This window comes from Phoenix dactylifera, chromosome 15 (assembly GCF_009389715.1).
Source record: "Phoenix dactylifera cultivar Barhee BC4 chromosome 15, palm_55x_up_171113_PBpolish2nd_filt_p, whole genome shotgun sequence".
NCBI classification, from domain to species: Eukaryota; Viridiplantae; Streptophyta; class Magnoliopsida; order Arecales; family Arecaceae; genus Phoenix; species Phoenix dactylifera.
In genome coordinates, this window is record NC_052406.1 from 1583909 (window position 1) to 1611861 (window position 27953).

At 49.5% G+C, this 27953-nt stretch overlaps 2 protein-coding genes across 2 annotated transcripts; both read left to right on the forward strand.

The window, feature by feature from the left end:
* Positions 1–6155: 6155 nt before the first annotated feature.
* On the forward strand, positions 6156–9152 carry LOC103718180 (UDP-glucose 6-dehydrogenase 5-like). Its single transcript, XM_008806883.4, has 2 exons — positions 6156–6267; positions 7398–9152. The coding sequence occupies exon 2, from the start codon at positions 7418–7420 to the stop codon at positions 8858–8860; it is 1443 nt and encodes a 480-aa protein (XP_008805105.1). The 5' UTR covers positions 6156–6267; positions 7398–7417; the 3' UTR covers positions 8861–9152.
* A 561-nt stretch (positions 9153–9713) lies between these two features.
* LOC103718197 (scopoletin glucosyltransferase-like) lies at positions 9714–13095 on the forward strand. Its single transcript, XM_039134049.1, has 2 exons — positions 9714–10424; positions 11286–13095. The coding sequence occupies exon 2, from the start codon at positions 11419–11421 to the stop codon at positions 12973–12975; it is 1557 nt and encodes a 518-aa protein (XP_038989977.1). The 5' UTR covers positions 9714–10424; positions 11286–11418; the 3' UTR covers positions 12976–13095.
* The last annotated feature ends 14858 nt before the right edge of the window (positions 13096–27953 follow it).

Sequence of the window (27953 nt, forward strand, 5' to 3'; positions counted from 1 at the left end):
CAATTGCAATTTGCAATGACATAGCTAAAGTTGTAATTCAAGTTTACGTCGCATTGTTGGGAGCAAAATGTTATATCATGCTAGGTGCTTGTGTGGACTCATGCACCCTCTTATCTAAGTTATTATGTGAGCCCACCTCTTGTGACTTGAACAAAGTTTTTGAGAAAGTTGATGTTTTGGTGCATGGATGGTGGCCACATTTGCAAAGCTATGAATCAGCTTTATGTGTTGCTATGTTGTGAATCATGCATAGCTATCATAAGCTTCTCACACCACCATGCCGACATGTATCTCTTGAATTGCACGAGAAATTAGCAATTGATTGCTCAAATTTTAGAGGATCCATGTTAAGAATGGGAGCCAACATAAGGCATATGGGTTGATGGCTGCATTTTTAGGAGAGGAACCTGCTTCCTCAAGTATCACTTCTTTCCCCACTATTCTTAATCTATATGATATAGCCATGTAATTCAACTAGTGTTAAAATAGTCCATGATCTCATTGCAACAGGTAGGAAGAATAACGAAACAAGAAAGAAAAAGAGAAAAGAACAAAAGCGCATAATGTTTGTATAGTTTGGTCTATTGACCTATATCTACGGGCAGAGATATATATAATGTTTGTACACTTCATTGCCCTCTTTTCTTAGAGTTACAAGAGATATATATAATAGAATAAATCGATTTAGACTCGATTAGCATCCTAACTCGTTTTGGACATGATCTCTACAACTTGTAAACTCAAGACATACTCAACAAATCTAAAATCTAGCATATCATCCAATCAACCTGGGATGCAGTTAACCCGGTGCTATACCAGATCTTACGTGTAGTGACTTACGTGCAAGGTCTTAGATAGGAATACAACTTTTCAAGCCAATGTGTAGTCTATTGCCTATTGACCTATTCTACCTAACTCTACAAGAAAATTTCAACACAACGTACCAAAAAATTTATGCAACCCCCTTTCATGAGTGAAGAAATAATTATAGTCTCCGAGCTCTGCCTGAAGAGATATTCCACACAAGCTGCCATATTTGTTAACCTAATCTGATTTTTGTACTGCAGTGCTTCATGAGACTACGAGTCTAATTTGGCGTGGGTGGTGTCTTCATGTATGGACTTGAAATTAAGGCACGTCCAGTGTACCGGGTATTTTTTTCGGCACCACGCCATGGAAAGCGGAGCAATTATTGGGCTGACAAGTTTACCACGTCACTCGGCCACGACTAATTCTCTTCAAACCGAGCCCAATTTCAAAGAAGGTGGCTCCACGTGGCATTTCCATGGTACAGACTAGCCAAGTCAAAGCAATGAAGTGATAGATACGTGGACCAGATTGTCTCACGTCAGAGAAAAAAGTTTATAGTTACAAGTCGGTAGTGGAAGATTTCCTTGTTTGGCGAGTTTAGGCATCGCTGTCATTTTGGAAAAAAAAAGATGATTTATTTGTTTATTTATTTTCAAAATTTTTGATAATAGAAGCGCATACAACAGTGACTACTGTTCTGTTTATTTCGTAACAAAAATTAGAAAGATATATTTAGTAAGCTAAACATAGAAAAAATTTTTTGCAACACATTCTCTACGGTAGATGTTAGGCATGCAGTCATCGGTGATCACCGGATAGAGAATATGTGAGATTAAGAGGAAAGATAGTATGGAGCGGCATCGGAGGAGAGTCAAAGGAGATAGTAAGAGGAGAGAAGGGGGTGGGAGGAGGCAAGGTATTGGAGGACGAGAAGAATAGATCAGGTGGAAGAGGCAAGAGGGAGGAAAAAAGAAAGACATTTCTTAATGAAATGGATGGGGTCGAAGCCACTAGTGGTGGTCGTCGAGGATAGAAGAGAAAAATATATATGGAAGAAACTGAGACTGAATTTGATTTTATAGCTCAAAAAGGTTATTTTAAAAAATAGTGGAAGTAAAAAAAAATTACTTTTACTTTTTCCATAAATTGTGGAAGCTACTTTAAAAATAAAATAAGTGAATCAAACATTTTTTTTATTGGATTTCATATTTTTACTTTTAAAAATAAAAAAATAAGAAGCAAAAGTTGTAAGGATCCATACATATATATATTTAGTTCCACAGTGACTGTGCATTGTGTAGATCTTAGGTACTTATATATGATCAAAAATTCAAATAACACTTTTAAACTAGGATTTTTAGGTGAGCTCCTGGATTGTTACAAATGGTATCAGAGTGGATCTGGCTCATGGTCCACGAGGGCTAGGGGATTCTGTAACATAGGGCCACTAGTTCATTTAGGTTGATCATAAGCTGATTGTGATGTTTGTAACTGGATTTGAATGAGTTTAGACTCTTAGCTTGACGAGGATGTTAAGCTTAATTGGAAGGAATATGTGAGAATCCATATGGGTGTATATTTAGTTTCATATCAGTTATGTATTGAGTAGATCTTGGGTACTTATGTAGGATTAAGAAATTTAAATAATAATTTTGAACTAATTTTTTTTAAATAAGATACTAGGTTGTTGAAAAAGTGATAAGACGTTACCTTTTACTCATTCAAAGGAAAGTGACATTGGCACTTAGAGAGCACTAGCTAAAGAAACCTTTCTAGCTTTTAAGTCTTCAATGGTGTATTCTTGACTTATACTTGCGCAAAGTTTGACGGGGTTTGGCTTGAGAAGTAGGGCCCTTTGAACCTAACCAATGGAAAAGCAGTAGATTCCCAGAGAGAACAATAAATTCAAGTATTGCATTGAGATATTTGAATATAATATCGTTGGATGCTGACGTATGAGGAAAACGGTCATATTTTCTCTTTTAACTTACTAAATAAAATCTTAATTGCTTAGTAAGAAATGCTAATTGACAAGCACATGTAGATGCAAAAGTATCAAGTGAGTTCGCAGTTCTTTATTGGTCCGGCATGGATCACATGGAGTTATTAAATATAACTTAAATGCAATCAAATTATTCTTCAAATAAGTAGCTCTGGAACTTTTATCTTTCAACATTGGCCTTTTAGACATAGAAATATGCTACACCTGAAATTGATTTATTTGATTACTTTTTTAAAACTTTAGAATTAAAATATTCATTATACACCATTTTTGCCTAAAGTAGTTGTATTGAAGAACCATTTGTTGATTCCCACCAAAAGAAAAAAAAAATGTTTATCCAACATCACAATTATCAACGTCATACAGAAAGCTAAAAATGCCGTGTTTTTCTCAAGATGAATTTCAACGGTAGTATCAAGGAGGATGGTCGCTACAGCATCGGTTTCATCATCAGGAATCAGTGGGCCAGGCTAGTAGCTGCCAAGGGTCGGCGCATTTTCGAATAGTCCATCATGATTGAGGAAGACTCTGCTATGGTGACTGAGGAAATCTTGGGGCCCAGGAGTACCGTTAGGGGGACGTGGTTGCTTCAAAATATTTACTGTTTGTTAGGCAAATATATTGAATTTTGGGTCACTCCTGTCTTCAGAGAAGCCAATAGCGCTGCAGATTGGGTGGCATCCTATGTGGCTCATCACTGTGGAGATTTTATTTGAGAGACCCACGACTCTGTTTTGTCTCGCTTGTATTCTCTTCTATTGTATGACTCTTTAGGCTGTGTTCACACTAGGTGTAGGTGAGCTACGTACCAATATAACAAAAAAAAAAAAGACCTCCATTAATTTTTATGCAAACAAAATTAAAGTCTTTTACCTCTTGCAGTGGAGATATACCATATTGACGGTCATGCATGAATTTTCTCTAATAATAATTGTTGAATTTACGATGGTTAAATATAAAAAGGAAATTCATTCTGGATTTTTTTTTTGTCTGTTTTTTAATACATTCCCTTTATTTTCCAAAAAATTAAGCAGGGAGTTGTGTAGCACAAAAAAAAGGGTTGATACTGTAAATATTAGATCGCATATTGAATTTTATTTTTTTATAAGTAATTGTCCATTTTCGCTTATATATTCATGATTAACAAGAAATAGAGAAATTATTAGTTGTCGAACTAGTTCAACCAGGAAGCAACATATGTAATGGTATTTTTTTTTATTTTTTATTTATATGTAATAACAATATGCATTGGGACGGATTTATCAGCCGTTTATAACGATCTGGTCCGACTAATAATTTCTCTAATAATTGAAAGGAAGTGATAAAAGCTCTTACTTGGAGCTCGCCTCTCAAGGAGCCACCACCTTTTCCTGTAAGCAGCCTAGAGGAGGAGCACTGAGGCTGAGCCCCACCAATCAAAAGAAAGTAAGGCAAATTAATATCCTCCTCTCCTTTCTCTTATTTATTCCAAGCCTAAATGCAATATTTGATGCAGTGGGCTTTACGTTTCCATCAAAACCATCGCTTTTCTGGGCCGGTTGGTGGCATTTCACCGACACAAATTTCTCAAGCTTCTTTTTTTAGAAATCAGTTAAAAAAAAAAAAAAGTTGTTGATCTCTTTAATCGCTTCCATCTCACTCCAAACTTTCTCTCTGGATTCGCCAGTAGCTATCCTTCCTCGGTCCACAAGCTTTCTCTTGTTTACTTTTACCAGAAATGGTAAAATCTCAATGATTTTTTAAACATAACGTTTGTGATTTATCGCCTTTAATCTGCTAAGAAGTAAAGGAAACCTTTTATGCCCATTAATCTTGGCTTGTTCATTTGAATTTTTTTATTATATAGTTTTTATGGCTCTATTTTTTTTAGTTTGTTTCTGATTTGTATATATGGTTAAACAGTTAAAGCTTAGATTTTTCCTGGGATTCTTTTGGTTGGAGCATGGATATTTTTGTGACATGGTTTGTTTTGTTTTATGCTATTATTAGAAGTATGTTGATGTGTGGAACTACATATTAATTTATTCTGAAAATTTAGAGTCTTTTTGTAGGCAAAACTTGGATCTTTGTGAATTTTATGAATTGGGTTATCTTGATATAATGTTGTAATTATTTTTTTTTCTCATGGCACTGAAGCACTGCTTGGGAAAGGAAGTATAATGTCATAATATTTAGAAAGATCTAAGCTTTTTGGATATGTAACGTTAAGACATCTCACATCCATGCATTAAAATATCTAGATCGAAGTTAAGAGTTTGACATAAGACTAAGACTATTAGTGGATTCAATTGACCTGCTTCCAATGTAAAAATGACCTAAAATTAATCCAGTTCAACCGGAATCAAAACTATTTGGATTAAGCTTGGCTTAAAAAAACATGACCTTTTTGAATATAGATTGTATTTAAATTATTATATTTCCAAGCCAAACCCCAGCCGACTCGAACCAATTGCAAACTAGCATAACATATACTTTTGATTCCTTCTTGAATATAAGGTTTTTTTTAATATAATTAGTTAATAATTTATTTTGTTGATTATAACTATATGTTTTTTTTTGTGCTAGAGTGGATGTATCATACATGGCGGGTACGGATACACCCAAAAAAGTCAAAAGATAATACATACCGAGTGTTCCGAGTAAGTCCTCCTCTCCCAGCCAAAGGATCTTTCCAGAATGGTTAGCCACATAAGAGGCTACCCAATCTGCTGCTTCGTTGGCCTCACGATATACATACTTAGCCTGGATGACTATATAGTTATTAATCAAATTTTATACTATGCATATGATATAACCATATAATCTATTTATCGTTGATTCGATTTAATCCAAAAATTCGATGGATTGATAAAATTAAATATCGAACCTAATCGGATCTATTACTTTTTAACTAGATTCAAATATTGATTGGATTTTGGGTTTCCAATCCAACCCGATCAACTTGCAAAGCTACATAAGATTGACCATGGTATGTCTGTTGCAATATATACATGGTTCATTGGTTATGTTGGTTGCAATATATATATATATATATATGGTTAGAATATTACAGATTTACAACCCTGATTAATGTAATAACTTTGTGCATCTTTAATCTAATCTTTAGAGGTTTTAGGCGATGTCGGTTAGCAAATAAAATCATATGTAAATGGAATGTCAAATTAAATAAAGAAGTCGTTACCTAAGTTGTTTGTCGTCATGATGGTTGGTATGCTCGGAAACGAACGCACGTTGTCCACCTTTTTCCGCAGCCAAAATTTATGTTCGGCAGCCCATCAAAGTGGCCCAGCCCAGCTGTAACCCCTCTGATCCCCTCTTCCTTTGAAGTATTTAAGGAGGTGCACCTCGCCCTCCTCCCCTCGACAAGCAAATCTCTCCATAACTCTCCTCCCTCCCTCTCCCTCTCTCTCGCTCTCTCAATCCGTCTTCTAGTTATCTTGGGAGCAATTTAGAAGGTAAGCTTCTGATCTGATCTAAAGTTGTGATTTTTATTGAAGGAAAACCCGAAGTTCTCATTTTTGGTAAGCCATGTCTTTGCCATTAAATCTATTGCCGCGTTGCGATCCAAATTAGGTTGTTGTAATCTGTAGTAGATCTGTAGGTTTTTGATGTAGATCTGGTGGGTATAACCTAGTTTAAGGTTGTGATGTTGGTGAGAATTGCTTGACCGATGGGAGCCCACGGAACTCTAAATCTCATTTGGCTGAAATTTTTGTTACGAGGACGGATGATTCATGAATGGTTCAATCTGTTGAGGATGTCAAGCTGATACCCAGATCTACTTACGTTTCAACCACTTGGTATGAATAAAGTTGTAAAATATCACAGAAATGTGTGGTCTCAACCTCAGATCTGTTTGTTGATTTGGATGACATTTGTAATTTGATGGTACCGGATGAGCGTTTGATGGATTCTAGATCTATAAGTGTTTTGGCATCTTTTTCCTTTTTTTTTTCTGATGATTTGAGATACTGAAACACGAAATTGAAACAACATCAGCAAGAAATCAAACAGCCACAGGCTCTATGCCTATACAAGAATGTGTTTTTACTTCTTATATTAATGCAGGTTTGTGTGGTGATTCTTTGGATTTGATCAATGCGGTGTTCTTGTGGATTAATAAATATAAATCTTCCTCTGAACTAAAAGGTTAAACTTCTTTCTGTTAATGTGTTTATCTCTGCTCCCTGCCATGGTTTATTCTCTCTCTCTCTCTCTCTCTCTCTCTCTCTCTCTCTCTCTCAACTTTTCATTGCTTTAATATAAAATCTTACATAATGAGCAGCTTGTATTTTCTAAGTCTGATCCTTTTCTTGTGTCCATGAAGATTTTATAGTTGATTCAAATATTTAAGACTTTTGATGATTATAACTATGGAAGTTTAGATTTATTGGCTCGCATTGTAAAGAAGTGATTTTTCAGCAAATTGCTTGGCTGACCATTTCTTTTTTGTTTACCTTGATGTTTTGACATGAAAAAGAAATCTAAGATGTCGATCCCTGCTTAATTCTTGCATGCTGATCTTATTGTGATCCGACTACATTTGATTCTTTCTCTCTTGTTTGCTGTTCTTTAACTTGTTCAGGCTATTCATAAACGCCAAAGATGGTGAAGATCTGCTGCCTTGGAGCCGGCTATGTCGGCGGCCCAACCATGGCTGTAATTGCCCTCAAATGCCCATCCATTGAAGTGGTAGTTGTCGACATCTCCGTCACCCGCATCTCAGCATGGAACGGCGACCAGCTCCCAATCTATGAGCCGGGCCTCGATGATGTCGTCAAGCAGTGCAGGGGGAGGAACCTCTTCTTCAGCACCGACATCGAAAAGCATGTCTCTGAGGCCGACATCATCTTCGTCTCCGTGAACACGCCGACCAAAACCCGCGGCCTCGGAGCAGGCAAGGCCGCCGATCTCACCTACTGGGAGAGTGCAGCCCGCATGATCGCTGATGTTGCGAGGTCCGACAAGATCGTGGTCGAGAAATCCACAGTCCCCGTCAAGACCGCCGAGGCCATCGAGAAGATCTTAACCCACAACAGCAAAGGCATCGACTTTCAAATCCTCTCGAACCCAGAATTCCTCGCGGAGGGCACGGCAATCCAGGACCTATTCAACCCCGACCGAGTGCTCATCGGCGGCCGGGAGACGCCGGGAGGCCGGAAGGCAGTTCAAGCATTGAAGGATGTCTACGCCAACTGGGTGCCCGAGGATCGAATTCTAACCACCAATCTATGGTCTGCGGAGCTATCCAAGCTTGCAGCCAATGCCTTCTTGGCTCAGAGGATCTCGTCTGTGAATGCCATCTCAGCGCTCTGCGAGGCCACCGGAGCCAACGCGTCCGAGGTGGCCTACGCCGTGGGGAAGGATACAAGAATCGGGCCTAGATTCTTGAATTCCAGTGTCGGATTCGGAGGTTCCTGCTTCCAGAAGGATATCCTCAATCTAGTCTACATCTGTGAGTGCAACGGCCTCCCTGAGGTGGCCAACTACTGGAAGCAGGTCATCAAGATCAACGACTACCAGAAGAGCCGGTTTGTGAACCGAGTGGTGTCCTCCATGTTCAACACCGTCGCCGGGAAGAAGATTGCCGTGCTCGGGTTTGCATTCAAGAAGGACACCGGGGACACGAGGGAGACTCCCGCCATTGATGTCTGCAAGGGCCTCCTGGGCGACAAGGCCAGGATCAGCATCTACGACCCCCAGGTGACGGAGGACCAGATCCAGCGCGACCTCGCCATGAACAAGTTCGATTGGGACCACCCGGTCCACCTCCAACCGATGAGCCCGACGGCGGTGAAGCAGGTGACTGTCACCTGGGATGCATACGAGGCCACCAAGGGGGCGCATGGCGTCTGCATCCTGACCGAGTGGGACGAGTTCAAGTCGCTCGACTATAAGAAGATCTATGAGAGCATGCAGAAGCCAGCATTTGTATTTGATGGGCGCAATGTCGTGGATCCACAAAAGCTTAGGGAGATTGGCTTCATTGTTTACTCGATTGGGAAGCCGCTCGATCCATGGCTCAAGGACATGCCTGCTGTGGCTTGAATCGCAGCCATCTTCTCAGGAGAGAGAGGGGGGGGAGGAGATCGGTTGGAATTTTGAGGGATCGTCATTTTAGGCTGCCAAGATTGGATGGAGGATTCTTTATAATTGCTGTTCCTTTTGTTTCAGATTTGCTATTTCCTTCATGGTCTATTATTATTTCCAAATTATAGTTAGGCATCGCAGGGTCAAGATCTATGTTTGCCCTGCTGCTTTTGATCTTATTATACATTATATGGAGTATTTTTCTGCTGCATTTAAGAAATAGAGATGAAATCTATTACTCTTTCTCTGAGCTTCATTGGTTCAGGTAATTTGAGAGGCATGTGCAGACACATCAAAAAGAAAAGAAAAAAAAAAATTAAAAAGGGGGCAAATACAGAAAATAAGACAAGAAAGAAAAGAACATCTCTTCCTGACATTCACTAGAGGATTGTTGTGATTGATTCTATATGGCCTAAGTTGGCATGGGTTGTAAGAAGTTTCGATGTGGATATATGTATTGGAAAAATGTTTGCTACTTGCCTTATGGTCTTTTTCTTTCCACCATCGAGATTGTGCCAAGAATTAGTCATAGTATCTATATTTGTATTATTAAACAAAATAAATATAGATATAGATATACTAGTATCCATTCTAATTTCAGTTCTATTTACCGTAATTTAGAGTCACTTTATATTCAAGCCCTTCAATTATTGTGAATTGCTTATAGTTCGTAGAGTGTAACTGCAACCTTGGTAAAGTTGAGAGGGTCGAAAAGTAATTTTCTCTTTATTTTTTTTGGTCCTTAAGAAATATACGCTAGATGGTCCATATCATCATGCAACCAAGTACTTCAGAAATATATGCTAAAGGTTTATGTTATTTCGTAGCCAGATAAGGAGGCGTAGTATGCAATAACACTTTCAGGAATCCTACTGCCAATGAGCTGATTCTTATCAAAGAGAATTTGTAGTGGAGAGATAAAGAGAATTTTCCTTAAGAAAGATGGATGTGTCATCCATAAATTGAAGGCATTATGAGTTCCCCATAATGTTGCAAGGACCTATGCCAAAGATGAGGTTTTTCATAAACAACAAGACCTAGGATTTTATCCAATACACTAGCGACGATAATGAGTAGGAGTAGGGAAAGGGGCCTTGTGATTACATTTTGACAGTTCTTTTTAATTTACTGTTATTTTTATTCTTAAAATGATCCTTGTGATTTCTAGAGAAATACAAGGCTGAATGATTTTTATTTAAAAGACAGCAATTACCTAATGACAAAACATCACTTGTAACTCTTGTTTTGCCTTCAGAGGGATTTAGATTTGTCACCAAGCAGTCAATTAATGAAACAACCATGCCTCCACACACCTTCAAACTCAAGTGTCAGTCCTAGACTACTCAAATGGCAAGCCAAGATTCTCATGCAACTTAACAAGAGAAAGAACAAACCCAGAGAGATTGAATTCCACACAGAAGGCATGAATCCTTCTGAAGAGCTCCACTTTTCTTAATCAACACCATGATCACCTTCCTTGTTTCAAGCAAGAAAGCAATCCTTACTTTCCAACCACCACTTCCTCTCGGGTAGTTCTAAATACACCCCCCCTATTGCTCAGGACACCCCCCAAAAATTAAAAAAAAATTAAATACTCTCTACACCCCCCATTTGCTAAGGACACCCCTAAAAAATTAAAACTTAGGACCGCAAGGTTTTATCCCTTACCGGAAAATTCCTAAATTACCCCCACCCTCCCCACCCCCCGCCTCTGCCTCCTCCTCCTCCCCCCCTCCTCATCCTCCTCCTCCCCCTCCCCTCTTCCCGCCCACCTCTGCCTCCCCTCATCCCTCTCCCCTCCTCCTCCGCCTATTCACTCCCCTCCTCCTCCTCCTCCTCCCTCCTCCTACTCCTCCACCCTCTACCTCCGCCCCCCATCCCATCCCCTCTTACTCTGCATCCCCCTCCGCCTTCTCCCCCTTCTTTGCCTCCTCCTCCACCCCCTATTCCTCCCTGCTCCCATTCTCCTCCTCCTCCTCCACCTCCCCCTCCTCCTCCTCCACCTCCCCCTCCCCCTCCTCCAACTACCCCTCCTACCCTCCCCCTCCGCCGCCTCCTCCCCACCCTCCTACCCCTCCTCTCCTCCCCTCCGTCGAACAGAAGGATCTGTTCGGTTGAGGGTTGCCGAACAGAAGCCTTCTGTTCGGCACTGGATCGCCGAACAGAAGCCTTCTGTTCGGCCACCGTTCAGCCGAACAGAAGCATTTTTGTTCGCGATCCAGTGCCGAACGGAGCACGAAACGGAGGAGGAGGAAGGGGGTGTACTGAGAAAATTTCAAGGGCAATATGGTAATTACACTAAAGGTTAGTTTGGGTATTTTTTTTTTAATTTTTGGGGGGTGTCCCTGAGCAATAGGGGGGGTGTATTTAGAACTACCCCTTCCTCTCCTCTCCAGTCTCCACCATTCCCCGCCAAAACTCCCAACTGAAACAATCTCTCCTCCGTTTCAACCACTGCGCTCTATTTATAGCTTCACACCTCTCCACCCAAAGCTCCAAGCTTTCTCCCAGCGGCCATGGCGGACTCCTCCTCCATAGACAAAGGAGGCGCCTTTCCTCACGTTCTACGTATTTACTTCATCCCCTTCCCCTCCCCGGGCCACATCATCCCCATGGTTGACATCGCCAAGCTCTTCGCCGAGCGCGGCGCCGACGCCGTCGTCGTCCTTACCCCCCTCAATGCCGCCCGCTTCGGCGGTACCGTCGCTCGCGCCGCCGCCGCCGGCCACCGCATCTGCCTTCACGTCCTCGCATTCCCATCCGCCGCCGGCCTCCCCGACGGCTGCGAGAGCACCGACGCCCTCCCCTCCCGCTCCGTCTCCGGCCTCTTCGCCCGCGCCCTCGACCTCCTCCAAGACCCCTTCCAACGCCTCGTCCGCGACTGCCGCCCGGACGCCGTTGTCTCCGACGTCTTCCTCCCCTGGACCGCCACCGCCGCGGCGGAGCTCGGCATCCCCCGGTACGCGTTCACCGGGACCGGCTGCTTCGCTCTCTCGGTGGAGCGGAGCCTCCACGTGAACCGGCCCCAGGACCGGGCTTCCTCCAACTCCGATCCGTTCCTCGTTCCTGGTCTCCCAGACCGGCTTTATCTGACCCGGTCCAGGCTGGCCGAGGCGACCCTCCCCGATTCGACGGCCCAGGAGTTCCTGGATCGGGCCCGGAAGGCGGATCGGAGCACCGCCGGGTGGGTGGTGAACACCTTCCCGGAGCTCGAGCCAGGGTATTTGGAGCACTACGAGAGGGAGACGGGGAAGCGTGTCTTCGCCGTAGGCCCCGTTTCTCTATGCAACCGGGCGGCGGCGGACGCGGCAGAGCGGGGGCGGGGGGCGGCGGCGGCGGTGGAGGCGGCACGGATCTTGACGTGGCTGGATTCGAAGCCAGCCGGATCGGTGATCTACGTGTGCTTCGGAAGCTTGTGCCGGTTCCCGGTGGCCCAGATGAAGGAGATCGGGATGGGGCTGGAGGAGTCCAGAGTTCCGTTCCTGTGGGCGATCGGAGGGGCGGCGCCGACGATGGAGGAGGCGGCGGAGCTGGACAAGTGGGTGGAGGGGATGGAGGGGAGGGTGGGGGAGAGGGGGATGATAGTGAGGGGGTGGGCGGCGCAGGTGGTGGCGTTGGGGCACGCGGCGGTGGGGGGGTTCATGACGCACTGCGGGTGGGGGGCGGCGGTGGAAGCGGCAGCGGCAGGTGTGCCAGCGCTGACGTGGCCGCTGTTCGCGGAGCAGTTCTACAACGAGGCGTTGGTGGTGGGAGTGGTGGGGACGGGGGCGGCGGTTGGGGCAGCGGAGGGATTTGTGTGGGGGGAGGAGGAGAAAGCCGGGGTGGTGGTCGGAAAAGCGCGGATCGCCACGAGGGTGGCGTGGCTGATGGGAGGCGCTGCCAGCGGCGGAAGCAGCCGGGAGCAGGCGGAGGGAATCCGGCGGCGGGCGAGGGAGATAGGGGACAAGGCACGGCGCGCGGTGGCGGCAGGCGGGTCATCGTACCTCGCCGTCGGGCACATGATGGAAGATATTCGGCGGTGGAACCGCCAGAGCGCAGCGGCTGGGAGCCACGACCGAGATCGTGGGGATTAGTTACGGAGGGATTCCGGTGATATCGAATTTGCGGAAATCTTTTCCAGCAGCCCGGCGGCTGAACTTGACTAAGTTGAACATTCTTGGTAAAACTTCATTAAAGGTGGTTAAAATAAAATAAAATAAAATAAAAGGGAATGAGAAAGAAAAATAAAGAAAAAAAAGCTTAATTACTATATCGATAAATTATAAATAATGAGAAATAAAATAAATAAGAAATAGCGTGTTAACTGGATACAGCCGAGAAGTCCCATTTTATTTCAGTATGCTGTGCTAATTGATAATTTTATGTTCCAAAGAAATAGAACACATATGGTTATTGTTGGGGGAAAAACCCCAAGTCATACCGTCACGGAGGCGCTCGGCCAAAGAGCGCCGACCAGGAGGATGCTCGGCCAAAGAATGCCGACCAGGAAGGCGCTCGACTAAAGGGCGCCGACCGGAGAGAGCGCCAAGAGGCGCCCAATCAAAATAACCAAGTAGAGATGCTCGGATAGGAAGAGCCGACCAGCGGACGCCGACCAGAGAAGCGCTCAACTAGAAAGCGCTGACTAGAGAGAGCGCCAAATAGAGGCGCTCGGCTAGAAGGTGCTCGCCCAAAGGGCGCCGACCAGGAGTACTCGAAGCAACCCCGCCACAGGGCGCCCCTCTGGGCGACCAGCTCGGCTCGGCACCCTTGCCGGGCCGATGCCTTGACTAATACTCCTCCCCGCCAAGCCTTCTCGAAAGGTCCGGCGGCTATACACGCGACTCTACTATAGCCTGCCACTATCTCCAAGCCATCAAGGCATAAGATCTCTGCAGGTATTCGGCACGACCTGCCATTAATGCATGAGACTCCCTCAAGTCTCCGATGCACCCAGTCATTTAATGAGCACGGCCCAAGACGATCTCCAGATCACTGAACCATCAGAGCGTATGGCTCTCCCTGACCGCCGGTTCATTCGGTAATAAATGCACTTACCATCCACGGACCCCAGGCCCACCACAGCCGGCGGTTCAACCACTCCAACAGGTCCGATCGACCGTGACAACTCCCTGATTCCGGTCCGATTCGGTCCCGTTCTCCACTACGCCATTAATGGGCCAAATCGTGCCCAATTATTACAAAAGAGGACAAACCTCCTGTCACCTCCCAGGTAACAAAAATCCTTCTATAAAAGGAAACCTGGAGGGAAAAGGATAGGGGGGCCCCGGACAGAACCCTCCTGGACCGGGTGAAAAAAAGCAAACAGCACAGACATAGGGGGGGATATCATCCTCTTCATCTTCTTCATCTTATCAAAATATTCTGGCGGTCTTCTCCATATACTCTCTTCCTTGCTCTCTCCACATATCTGCCCCCTCTGACTTAAGCATCGGAGGGCCGGCGCCGGAGAGCCCGGCCACCGGCTTTTTGCAAGACTTACACCCCTCCAGGAGGACGTCACCGGCCGGCGCACCGCCGTCCGCCCTTCCGGCAGCGGAGCTCCTCCTTCCCCTGGCTTCGCGGCGGCCCCCAGGTCCAATTTCCAGCAACAGTTGGCGCTAGAGGAAGGGCCCGAGTTCGCTGCCATGAAGCTAAGAAGCAAAGGGGCTTTCAGCGCCTCTCGACGTCCTCCACCCAGTCCTGAGCATTCCGTCCGGAACTCACCACCTCCGGCCGAGTCAACCCCTCAAGTTCGGCCGGAGCAGTTTGATGCCCTGGTGCAACAAGTGCAAGCCTTAGCTATCGCTGTCCAAAGCTTGCAACCCAGGGGCATCCCAACGACACCGCCTCCTCCGGCTCCAGTTCAACCGGAGCCTCCTACAAGCGGACTTCCCCTTCGAGGTCAGGACTCCCAAGTCCAGGCCTCCCTCTGGAGAGAGCACCCAGCCAGAGGCTACGGAGGCTGGCCACAGCCTTCAGAAGCTGAGTCGGTTCCAGGGCAACCTGCGCTCGAACGAACCGCTGCAGCGATCCTCCAGAATGATGAACTCGACAAGAAGGTCGAGAAGCTGGAGCGCCAAATCCAGGCACTCCATGGCAGGAAATCAGGGCGTGATGACGACTTTGAGTTTACTACGAAGTCGCCCTTCTCCCCGGAGATTGAAGATGAACCGGTTCTGCTACGGTTCAAGATGCCCCAGGTGGAGCCCTACAACGGCAAGGCTGATCCCCTTGACCACCTGGAGAGTTACCGGGTCTTAATGGCCCTACAAGGAGCCTCGGAGGCCATGATGTGCAAAGCTTTCCCGGCGACACTCCGAGGACCAGCCCGGCTTTGGTTTACCGGGCTGAAGCCGAGTACTGTCTCTTCCTTTGAGCAGCTTGGCAGACAATTTGCTGGCAACTTTGCTGCCAGCCAACCCTAGCGGCGGACATCCGACTCCCTCCTAGACATTAAACAAAAGGAGGGAGAATCCTTCAAAGAGTACTTGGACCGATTCACCGCCGCAACATGGGAGGTCCGGGAGCTTGACCAGTCCATCGCAATGTCAGCACTAAAGACTGGAGCCCGGTCCTACAGATTCCTCTTCTCGATCGAGAAGAATTTTCTGCGGACCTCACTGAGATGTTCGCTCGGGCGCGGAAGTATGCCAAGGCAGAAGAGGCCGTGGCGGTTAGGCGGGGCGGGACCGAGCAGAACCCCAAGAAGAGACGTCGCGAGGAGCGCGGCCGGCCCAGAAGCCCGTCTCCGCGACGAGCTAAGAATCCACCCCGCCCGAAGAGTCCACCCCGGTTGAGAGGACCGCCACAGCAGAGGTCACCACTCCGCCCGAGGTTCCCACTGCAGGCCCGCGCACTCGAAGGGAGGTATGAAAAGTATACTCCCCTCAATGCTCCTCGGGCTGAAATCCTCATGGAGATTGAGAGTCGGGATTGCATCCGGCTCCCACCTCCGAAGCCAGACACCAGAATCCGGCGTGATGTCCGGAAGTATTGCCGTTTCCACCGGGATCACGACCATGATACCGAGGATTGTTATCAGCTCCGAAATGAGATCGAAGCACTCATTCGCCGAGGGGTGCTCGATCGGTTTGTGCAAGGCCGGCGTGAAGGAAAGAAGCCAGCCGAAGGAGCAGCACAGCCTGAAGGTTCAAATGCCAACAGGCCCATCGCCGGCGTCATCAACACTATCCGGGGCGGGACCTCGGCTGGGGAAGCCTCAGGGGAAGAAGCCTCCTCGAAGCGCCCGCGCACCTCTGAAGCCATCTCCTTCTCAGATAATGATCTAGAGGGAGTCGAAACTCCCCATGATGATGCCGTGGTCATCTCCATGATTATAAATAAATTTGATGTAAAACGCATCCTGGTTGATAATGGAAGCTCGGCGAATGTTTTGTATTTTGGTGCTTATTGTAAAATGGGGATGACAAAAGAACAGCTACGGAGGATGAATGCTCCGCTAGTTGGATTCACTGGGGATTCAGTTCCAGTAGAGGGCGAGATCGACCTTCTGGTCACAGCCGGGCTCGCCCCACGTGAAAGTACCGTGGGTATGAGCTTCCTTGTAATACGCCTGCCCTCGGTTTACAACGCCATCCTCGGAAGGCTAGGACTCAACGCCCTCCGAGCAGTGGTCTCGACTCACCACCTGCTGATGCGATTCCCCACCAGCCAGGGAGTCGGTGAAGTCCGAGGGGACCAAATGGTGGCAAGGCGATGCTACCTAGCGACCCACGAGGCAAGACGACCAGCCGAGGTGCCTGCCCCAACGACTGACCAGCCCTCAACTGAAGTTATGGAGGCACGGGTCAACCCCCAGAAAGAGCGGGTAGAGCCTGGTGAGTTGTTAATTCAAGTTTCCTTACGAGAGAACTTTCCCGAGCTAACCGTGCAGGTCGGCTCTGGCCTTGGCGAACACGAGAGGAGTCGCCTCGTCAACTTCCTACGGAACAATATGGATGTCTTCGCATGGTCGCCTGCAGACATGCCAGGGATAGATCCGGAGGTCATGGTCCACCGGCTTCAGGTGAAGCCGACCTGCAAGCCCGTGCGACAAAAGAAGCGAGGCGCCGCCCCTGAACGACAACGAGCAGTAGCCGAGGAGGTCGGCAAGCTCCTTGAAGCCGGCTTCATCCGGGAGATATCCTACCCGGAATGGCTCGCCAATGTGGTCCTCGTCAAGAAAGCCAGCGGAAAGTGGCGTATGTGCGTGGACTACACCGACCTGAATAAAGCCTGCCCGAAGGACAGCTTTCCACTTCCCAGCATCGACCAGCTCGTGGACTCCACCTCGGGTCACGAGCTGCTGGCATTCATGGACGCCTTTTCCGGATATAACCAGATCCGCATGGCACCAGAAGATGAGGAAAAGACAGCCTTCATCACCGACGGGGGAACCTACTGCTACAAAGTGATGCCGTTCGGTCTAAAAAATGCCGGGGCAACTTATCAAAGGCTGGTCAGCCGGATCTTCAAAGACCAAATAGGCCGAAACATGGAGGTCTACGTGGATGACATGCTGGTGAAAAGCAAGGCGGCGCAAGACCACATAGCCGACCTCAATGAAGCATTCTCCACACTCCGAAAGTACCAGATGAAGCTCAACCCAGCTAAATGTGCATTCGGGGTCACCTCCGGCAAATTCCTCGGCTTCATCATTACACAACGAGGAATTGAGGCCAATCCAGAGAAGATCCGAGCCCTCCAAGGGATGACGCCTCCCAGGACGGTCAAGGAGGTACAGCGGCTCACGGACCGAGTGGCAGCCCTCGGGAGATTTATCTCCCGCTCGGTCGAGCGCTGCCTTCCATTCTTTGCAGCCCTCAAGAAGCCGAAGAACTTTTTGTGGTCGGACGAGTGTCAGCAATCTTTTGAAGAGCTCAAGCACCTGCTGGCTTCCCCTCCCCTGCTCACGAAGCCTCAACAGGGTGAGCTCCTCTACTTGTATCTAGCTGTCTCCCTTGTAGCAGTAAGCTCGGTCCTGGTCCGAGAGGAGGGAAAACTTCAGAAACCAGTGTATTACACCAGCCGGGTCTTAAGGGATGCTGAGACCCGATACTCCAAGCTTGAGAAGACCGCCTATGCTTTGGTCATCTCGGCTCGGAGGCTCCGACCCTACTTCCAAGCTCATACAGTGGCTGTGCTGACTGACCAGCCGGTCAAGCAGATCCTGCAGAGATCAGATCGTGCGGGTCGGATCACTAAATGGGCCATTGAGCTCGGGGAATTCGACATCGAGTACCGGCCCAGACCGGCGATCAAAGCACAAGCACTCGCAGACTTTATAGTCGAGTGCACCATACCGGATGAGGTCGAGCCTGAACCTGAGCCACCGCTGGAGCAGACCCCGAGTTTGACATGGACTCTACATGTCGATGGCTCTTCAAACTCGGGGGGTAGCGGAGCAGGATTTATTCTCACCAGTCCGGAGGGGGTGGTCGCCGAGCAGGCCCTGCGCCTCGAGTTTCCTGCTTCCAATAACATGGCGGAGTATGAAGCGCTTGTCGCCGGGCTTAAGCTAGCCAAAGAGCTAGGAGTGAAGGACTTGAAGGCCTTCAGTGATTCTCAGCTCGTCGTCAACCAAATTATGGGCGACTTCGAAGCCAGAGACCCGACCATGCAGAAGTATCTTCAGAAGGTACGGGATCTCGTCTCGACCTTAGAATCCTTTCATATTCAACATATTGCCAGGTCGGAGAATCTCAGGGCCGACCAGCTATCAAAGCTGGCGTCCTCTCGCATGAGCGAACTTCCCAAAGAGGCAGTACTGGAATATCTCCAAAAGCCCAGCACAGACGAGCCCGAGCGGACCCTCTGCACCGAGCTCGAGCCAAGCTAGATGGATGAACTCATCGGCTATCTGCAAGACGAAACCCTCCCCGCTGATGAACGAGAGGCTCGCCGAATCAAGCGCCTCGCCACCCGGTACATACTATACGAGGGAAAGCTCTATCGGAGATCCTTCACCTCTCCCCTCCTCAGATGCCTTCGCCCAACGGAAGCTAATTATGCCCTGCGCGAAGTCCACGAAGAGATTTGTGGAAACCATCTGGGAGGGCGAGCATTGGCCCATAAAATTCTGCGCCAAGGATATTATTGGCCGACACTCCAGAAGGATGCTATGGATTTCGTCCAAAGATGCGACCGGTGCCAAAGGAACGCCAATGTTCAGCGCCGGCCCTCGGCTCCTTTGACTTCTATCAGCTTCCCTTGGCCCTTTGCCCAGTGGAGAATTGACATTTTAGGGCCATTTCCACTGGCCACCGGGCAAAGGAAGTTCCTGGTCGTCTCCATCGACTACTTCACAAAGTGGGTAGAAGCCGAGCCCCTCGCCCGGATCACCGAGCAGAAGATGCGGAATTTTGTCTGAAAGTCCATCATTTGCAGATTCGGGCTTCCCCGCATCCTTATCTCTGACAACGATCGCCAGTTCGACAACATCCATTTCAGAGAGTTCTGCTCCGAGCTTGGCATTGACCATCGCTTCACCTCGGTCGCGCACCCTCAAACGAACGGAGAAACCGAGGTAACAAATCGTACTATTTTGCAGGGTCTCAAAACCAGGCTCGACAAATCTAAAGGACAATGGGTCGAAGACCTATACAATGTCCTGTGGGCTTACCGGACTACGTTCCGCGTCCCCACCGGCGAGACTCCCTTCAATCTAACATATGGGACGGAGGCCGTCATTCCACTAGAGATTGGGCTCCCCTCTCCAAGAGTCGAGCACCACGATGCCAGCTCCAACTCTTCGCAGCTCAGAGGCAACCTCGACCTGATCGAGAAAATAAGGGAGGTCGCCCGAGTGCGTATGGCGAGGTACCAGCAAAAGACAGCTCAGTACTACAACGCCAGGGTCAAAGTCAAATCTTTCAGACCAGGGGACCTTGTCCTAAGAAGAGCTGAAACCTCCCGACCAACTGAGCGAGGGAAGCTGGCCCCGAATTAGGAAGGACCATACCGAGTCACGCACATTCGCCGACCCGGAACTTATCAATTGGAGTCTCTAGATGGGACTCCCATTCTGCGGAGCTGGAGCTCTGAAAATCTCCGCGTGTACCACCAGTAGAACCCTAAGGGGTTCCCCATTATTCAACCATTGAATTTCATTCTATGAATTTCATTTCACAATAAACTGATGGTTTGCGAACTTATTCCGAGCTCACCAATTTTCTTGATTATCTCATGGCATCAGGTTTATTCTTCTTCCCTGACCACGGTTGGGATGCCCCGATGCCTCGGGATGGAGTACCTGCGTGGACTCCCTGAAGATATCCGTGAGTTCGTGGTGCGCTCTCCATCAACCAACGAGCTCGGCTCGTTCTCCTACCCTGGCCACGGTCAGGATGCCCCGAGACGTCGGGATGCCCCGGTTACCGGGAAGCTCGAGACGTCGAGATATGAGTAGCGGTCCTCTCTGACCGGACGAGCTCGGCTCGTGCTCCATCGACTATGAGTAGCGGTCCTCTCTGACCGGACGAGCTCGGCTCGTGCTCCATCGACTATGAGTAGCGGTCCTCTCTCACCGGACGAGCTCGGCTCGTGCTCCATCGACTATGAGTAGCGGTCCTCTCTGACCGGACGAGCTCGGCTCGTGCTCCATCGACTATTGAGTAGCGGTCCTCTCTGACCGGACGAGCTCGGCTCGTGCTCCATCTACTGAGTAGCGGTCCTCTCTGACCGGACGAGCTCGGCTCGTGCTCCATCGATCATTGAGTAGCGGTCCTCTCTGACCGGACGAGCTCGGCTCGTGCTCCATTGACTATTGAGTAGCGGTCCTCTCTGACCGGACGAGCTCGGCTCGTGCTCCATCGACTATTGAGTAGCGGTCCTCTCTGACCGGACGAGCTCGGCTCGTGCTCCATCTACTGAGTAGCGGTCCTCTCTGACCGGACGAGCTCGGCTCGTGCTCTATCGATCATTGAGTAGCGGTCCTCTCTGACCAGACGAGCTCGGCTCGTGCTCCATCGACTATTGAGTAGCGGTCCTCTCTGACCGGACGAGCTCGGCTCGTGCTCCATCGACTATGAGTAGCGGTCCTCTCTGACCGGACGAGCTCGGCTCGTGCTCCATCGACTATTGAGTAGCGGTCCTCTCTGACCGGACGAGCTCGGCTCGTGCTCCATCGATTATTGAGTAGCGGTCCTCTCTGACCGGACGAGCTCGGCTCGTGCTCCATCGACTATGAGTAGCGGTCCTCTCTGACCGGACGAGCTCGGCTCGTGCTCCATCGATTATTGAGTAGCGGTCCTCTCTGACCGGACGAGCTCGGCTCGTGCTCCATCGACTATTGAGTAGCGGTCCTCTCTGACCGGACGAGCTCGGCTCGTGCTCCTACTCCGACCTCGGCCGGGATGCCTCGAGACGTCGAGATGCCCCGGTTCATCGGGATGCCCCGATACGTTGGGATGTGGTCTTTATTGGCCAAACGAGCTCGGCTCGTCGAACATTTTTTCAATCTCGAATCTCCGTCTGGTTCCCCGGTGGGGTATTCATCCATTGATCGACCAACAGATTATAGAGAAGCAAAAGTCTCTTGAATCTGTGGATATTTGGTATATCAGATCAAATAACGTCATGACTTGATCACTCGAGCTCGTACTCTTATAGTTATGTTAGAATGTTATGTTCTAATTTTTTGAGGCTCTACCAGCTTCAGCCAATGAGCTCGGCTCGTTCTCCATCGCCGGATTTCTCTGCCGACGTCCTCCAAGAACGGAGTCCGAGCAGAGAAGCGTCTTCAGTCGCCTCGGTGCAAGGACGCACATGGTACAAGGTACCCATTTATTTAATGTTTTTACATTATCTATTCTGCTTTTGGATTTCTCTGCCGACGTCCCCAAAGAACGGAGTCCGAGCAGAGAAGCGTCTTCAGTCGCCTCGGCGCAAGGACGCACACGGTACAAGGTACCCATTTATTTAATATTTTTACATTATCTATTCTGCTTTTGGATTTTTCTGCCGACGTCCCCAAAGAACGGAGTCCGAGCAGAGAAGCGTCTTCAGTCGCCTTGGCGCAAGGACGCACACGGTACAAGGTACCCATTTATTTAATGTTTTTACATTATCTATTCTGCTTTTGGATTTCTCTGCCGACGTCCCCAAAGAACGAAGTCCGAGCAGAGAAGCGTCTTCAGTCGCCTCGGCGCAAGGACGCATACGGTACAAGGTACCCATTCATTTAATGTTTCTACATTAATGTCTATATTGTCTATTCTATTTTTGGATTTCTCTGCCGACATCCCCAAAGAATGGAGTCCGAGCAGAGAAGCGTCTTTAGTCGCCTCGGCGCCAGGACGCACACGGTACAAGGTACCCATTTGCTTAATGTTTCTACATTAATGTCTATATTGTCTATTCTATTTTTGGATTTCTCTGCCGACGTCTCCAAAGAACGGAGTCCGAGCAGAGAAGCGTCTTCAGTCGCCTCGGCGCCAGGAGGCACACGGTACAAGGTACCCATTTGCTTAAATGTTTCTACATTAATGTCTATATTGTCTATTCTATTTTTGGATTTCTCTGCCGACGTCCCCAAAGAACGGAGTCCGAGCAGAGAAGCGTCTTCAGTCGCCTAGGCGCAAGGACGCACACGGTACAAGGTACCCATTTATTTAATGTTTCTACATTATCTATTCTGTTCTTGGATTTTTCTCTGCCGATGTCCTCAAAGAACGGACACCGAGCAGAGGAGCGTCTTCAATCGCCTCGGCGAAGGAGTGCTCATGACACCAGCACATTATTATACTAAGTCCGGTGAATTCCCGTCACGAGCTGACGAGCATTCGACCCATTCGTTGGAAACGAATCTGGTCCGCCCCGGCAACGCGAGGATCGAAGTTCGCTAACTTCGCAAAAATTTTAAGTCCTAGAGACCGCCTTAGGGCTCGGTCGAATTCTGGACTGAGCTCGAGAAGACTCTCCGAGCCCAAATCCTTGGTATAAGCATAAGCGTTGCTATACCACTGGTTGAAGGACCGAGCAATGGAGCTCGGCAAGCCAAACTTAAACTCAAACCCTGTGGCGGGTAAAGCTCAGGCCCTAGAGCCCATATCCTCGGAACCTAAAACAGATCCGAGCAGAGAAACTTGGACTACGATAGACGAGTTTCCGGAAAAAAAAAATGTATATTCATTTCAAAAAGGCCCGTAGGCTAAGTACAAAATTCGGGTTCGGCCCTTACAAGTACGGGAGGCCATCCCGACTTTACAAAACAAAACAAAATTACACTCTAAGGCCCGAGCCCGACCACTTCGGCTTCGGCAGTGTCGGGAGCGGCGGGCTCAGCAGTCGGGACCTCCTCGGCCTCGGCAGCGATGGGAGTAGCCTCGGGGGCGGCTTCGGTCGCCTCGGCCTCCGGAGCATCCGCCTCCGCATCCGGCCTTTCGACCCCTGCTCCCGGTTGGAGCAAGTTCACGTCAAAATCCGGGAGGAGCCGCCGCAATTGATTGCGGAAATCCCAGAAGCCCTGGATCAGCCCATTCACGCCCTCCTCTTCCAGGAGGTTGCGGAACTCCTTCGACTCGCGAAAGAGCGCCACCGCGCTCTGAGCTTGCTCCCGAGCCTCGAGCTCCAGAGCCTCGTGGTAGGTGGCCTTCTTCTCGAGGGTTTTTATTTTCCGCTCGAGCTCCGAATGTCGGAGGCGGGCATTCCCCACCTCCTGCTCGCGGGAGGCCAGCGCCTGCTCGACTTCGGCCAATCGAGCCTCAGCAGCGCGCAGCTCGGACCTCGCCAACGCATGCGCGCCTTTTTCCTCATCGAGCTCGGCGGTAAGAGCTCGAATTCTTCCCTCGGATGCTCCGACCTTTTCTTGGAGCACCTGTCGTTCGGCCTCAGAGGCCTGGTACTTCGCTTCGGAGGCCTGGTACTTCACCTCGGCGGCCGTGTACCTCGTCTGGGCCTCGTCATACCCGCGCTGGCACCTCTGGGCCTTCTCCCGGTATTCTTGTACTAGGTGCATCAACATCTCCGTCTCGTGCAAATGCTGTAAAAGAGACAAAAAGAAAAACATAAGGCGCCACTAGTAGAAAATCTATACAGATTACACAGGTGGAGAATTTTACTTACCCGGACGGCGTTGCAGCGGGTAAAGTCCATGAAAGCATTATAGCTCATGGACTGCATCATGGCCCGGTCGGCTGGGAGCAGCGCGACCCGGAATATCTCAAGCGCTACTCAAGGGTTTTCGAGGGCTGAATCACCCTCGAACACCGACCAGGTGGGTGCAAGGGGCACCCGTTCCGCCGAGCCCGATGGGCCCGGGAGGCCAGCATCGGCTGGCCTAGGCGGAGCCGACCCCGAGGCTCCCTGACTGCTCCCCGGCTCGGAGCTAGGGGGCTGGGGTCGCACAAGCGGCCGATCTGACCGCCGCACAACTATGGCGGGGCGTGCAAGCACGGGACCCGCAGAACTCCTCCCCTGGTCGGCAATTGAAGCGTCCTGCCGACCAGGAATCTGCGTCAAGGGCGCTGGGCATGGGGGCGCCACCGAGGCTCCTCTGGAGCCCGAGCCTCCGGAATCCGCGCCCTCCCTCCGACCAGCTTCGGGGCGCGCGGGCTGAGAAGGGCCCGCCTCGGAGTGAGCGGGGCGAGAAGGACCCGCCTCGGTCACTGCTGGCGCCGGGGGCGCTAAGGTCGCCGAGACCTTCTGTTTCTTCCTCGGCTCGGTGGGCTCGCCCGAGAGCTCGGCTGCCCTCTTTTGGAAGCGGGCGTAGAGGACTTCGCTTTTCGTCACCATCCTTGCGATATCTGCAAAGGCAAAAAGGATTAGAACATTAGAACAGTAAGGAAATAAAAAGAGACTATAACTACCCTTACCGTGGGGACGTGCCGAGCTCAAGCCCACGTTCACCAAAGCGTCCTCACATATGAGGCCGTTCAGTAAGATGCCATCCCCGAGGCTGCGGATGGCGTCGAAGATCCCCTGCTCACGCGGAGAAAGTCTGGGGGGTTTGTTGATGGACTTGAGCTGAGCCGGTCCCCACCGGGGGTCAAACCCCCAGGACTGTGCAGAACCAAGGAAGAAGAATTTCTTCTTCCAGCCATGAATGGACGAAGGGGCACCATGAAAGAGTGGCCGACCCGCCCGAAGGGCGATGTAAAGCCACTCCCCGTCTCCCGGATTCGACTTAAAGATAAAAAGTCGCCGGAAAACATTGACAGAGGTCGGAATCCCCTGCAGTAAACACAGTGACAGGAAGCCCATCACTGTCCTCCAGGCATTCGGAGTAAGTTGTGCCGGAACCAACTGGCATACCGTCAGCAACTCATTCACGAAGCCGTGAAGAGGAAATCGGAGGCCGGCCCAGAGTGATTCCAGGTGCACTCCAATCCGGCCTACCGGAGGATCGGTTATCTGATCCCTCCGCCTGGCGGGCTCCAAACGGAACCCGTGAAGAGGGAAGAACCACTCTTCGGTCATTTCGACCTCCAGGATGCTCATGGTGGACTCGACTTCGCTAGGGAGAGAACCCATTGCGAGAAAAAGAAATCAAAAAGAAGAGGGACCTGAGGGAAACGCCGGAGAGAAGGAACTTCGGTCTGAGGAAGACTGGAAGAAAAGCTGGAAACAGAAGGCAATAGAAAGAGGATAAGGGGCCAGGGGAGAGTTTAAATAGACCTCCCCAACGGCCCAGATCAGCGAGAAAAATGCTGTATCCTGTTTAGATGGCGACGCGTGTCGGTCCAAAAGACAGAACGACGCATTTAATTAGGGCTAGCGCTTCGGACACCGAAGCGCCCCATCGGATCGTGCAGCCCCATCATGAGCCCACGACGCGAGGACGCTTCGCAAAAAGTGTCCCAATAATGAGACTCTTCGGAAAAAGAGAGACGCCGCCTATTAAAGGCACCTCAAAGCGCTCGATAATTCAAAACGCGCAACAAATTAAAATTTTCGGAATTCGTAATGCTCCAACTAAAGCTACTTCCCGCGCTCCAGCTGGTAGCCAACTGGAACTCGGAAGTCGGGGGGTAGTGTTGGGGGAAAAATCCCAAGTCATACCGCCACGGAGGCGCTCGGCCAAAGAGCGCCGACCAGGAGGATGCTCGGCCAAAGAATGCCGACCAGGAAGGCGCTAGACTAAAGGGCGCCGACCGGAGAGAGCGCCAAAAGGCGCCCAATCAAAATAACCAAGTAGAGATGCTCGGATAGGAAGAGCCGACCAGCGGACGCCGACCAGAGAAGCGCTCAACTAGAAAGCGCTGACTAGAGAGAGCGCCAAATAGAGGCGCTCGGCTAGAAGGTGCTCGCCCAAAGGGCGCCGACCAGGAGTACTCGAAGCAACCCCGCCACAGGGCGCCCCTCTGGGCGACCAGCTCGGCTCGGCACCCTTGCCGGGCCGATGCCTTGACTAATACTCCTCCCCGCCAAGCCTTCTCGAAAGGTCCAGCGGCTATACACGCGACTCTACTATAGCCTGCCACTATCTCCAAGCCATCAAGGCATAAGATCTCTGCAGGTATTCGGCACGACCTGCCATTAATGCATGAGACTCCCTCAAGTCTCCGATGCACCCAGTCATTTAATGAGCACGGCCCAAGACGATCTCCGGATCACTGAACCATCAGAGCGTATGGCTCTCCCTGACCGCCGGTTCATTCGGTAATAAATGCACTTACCATCCACGGACCCCAGGCCCACCACAGCCGGCGGTTCAACCACTCCAACAGGTCCGATCGACCGTGACAACTCCCTGATTCCGGTCCGATTCGGTCCCGTTCTCCACTACGCCATTAATGGGCCAAATCGTGCCCAATTATTACAAAAGAGGACAAACCTCCTGTCACCTCCCAGGTAACAAAAATCCTTCTATAAAAGAAAACCTGGAGGGAAAAGGATAGGGGGCCCCCGGACAGAACCCTCCTGGACCGGGTGAAAAAAAGCAAACAGCACAGACACAGGGGGGGATATCATCCTCTTCATCTTCTTCATCTTATCAAAATATTCCGGTGGTCTTCTCCATATACTCTCTTCCTTGCTCTCTCCACATATCTGCCCCCTCTGACTTAAGCATCGGAGGGCCGGCGCCGGGGAGCCCGGCCACCGGCTTTTTGCAGGACTTACACCCCTCCAGGAGGACGTCACCGGCCGGCGCACCGCCGTCCGCCCTTCCGGCAGCGGAGCTCCTCCTTCCCCTGGCTTCGCGGCAGCCCCCGGGTCCAATTTCCAGCAACAGTTATGTTCATATGGGATGTATTTTAACTGTATAAACGTTGATTTGCCACGTGAATGCTATTCATACATCAAAATTATTGGGTGACTTATAAGTTGAAACAAAACATGCTAAATCTAGGTTTTATAATTAGTATGCTCGAAGTTTTAAGTTGCCAAACACAATATTTTTATGGTCATAATCCAAATAGTTCTGCAAAATACATGCGGCATCAACCTCATAGTTCCTAATTCCTTATTCTTCTTCCAACCAATCCTTCCCTCCTTCCTCTCTTAATTTCCATGATCGACTCGCACCCCCCATCCCTCCATCAATGCATCTCAGGCCGCTCCTCCTACATCTCAGCTCCCAAGAAGGCGAAATTATCCCATGAGAGAGGAAGGGAGGAGGAAGAGAGGAAGAAGAGAGAAAGATATGTGCTTTGTCCATTATGAATAATTTCTCCTCTATTATGAATAAACCTCACATTTGAGCCAGGTTTTAGTCTCTGATTCTGTTGGCAGATCCTACACTAGAGTAGGGTGAGCAGCCGCTGTACCAAAAAAACCCATGGATTAGGATCAGCCAGGACCTAACTCCCAAAAACCCAAATACCCCGCGTGGCACCTAACAATGTAGTTACAAAACCATTTGCTGTTTGCTGCTCTGGACTGAATAACGGATCTCTCCCAAGCCCCAACTCTCCACCCCATGACGGCAGGACAAGGAATGGCGAGGGAGGCAGCGAGGCTGAAGGGATGCCCACCATCCAAGGGACACCAGAAGGGCCACGTGGCATGATCAAAGGCCGTCTGATCATCCGGCCGAGGATGACACGTGCTCCCACCCCCCCTCCCTTTCTCCTTCCAACTTTGCTTCCATGCATGGATTTCTCCTCCCAAAAGACACCAAATAAAACAA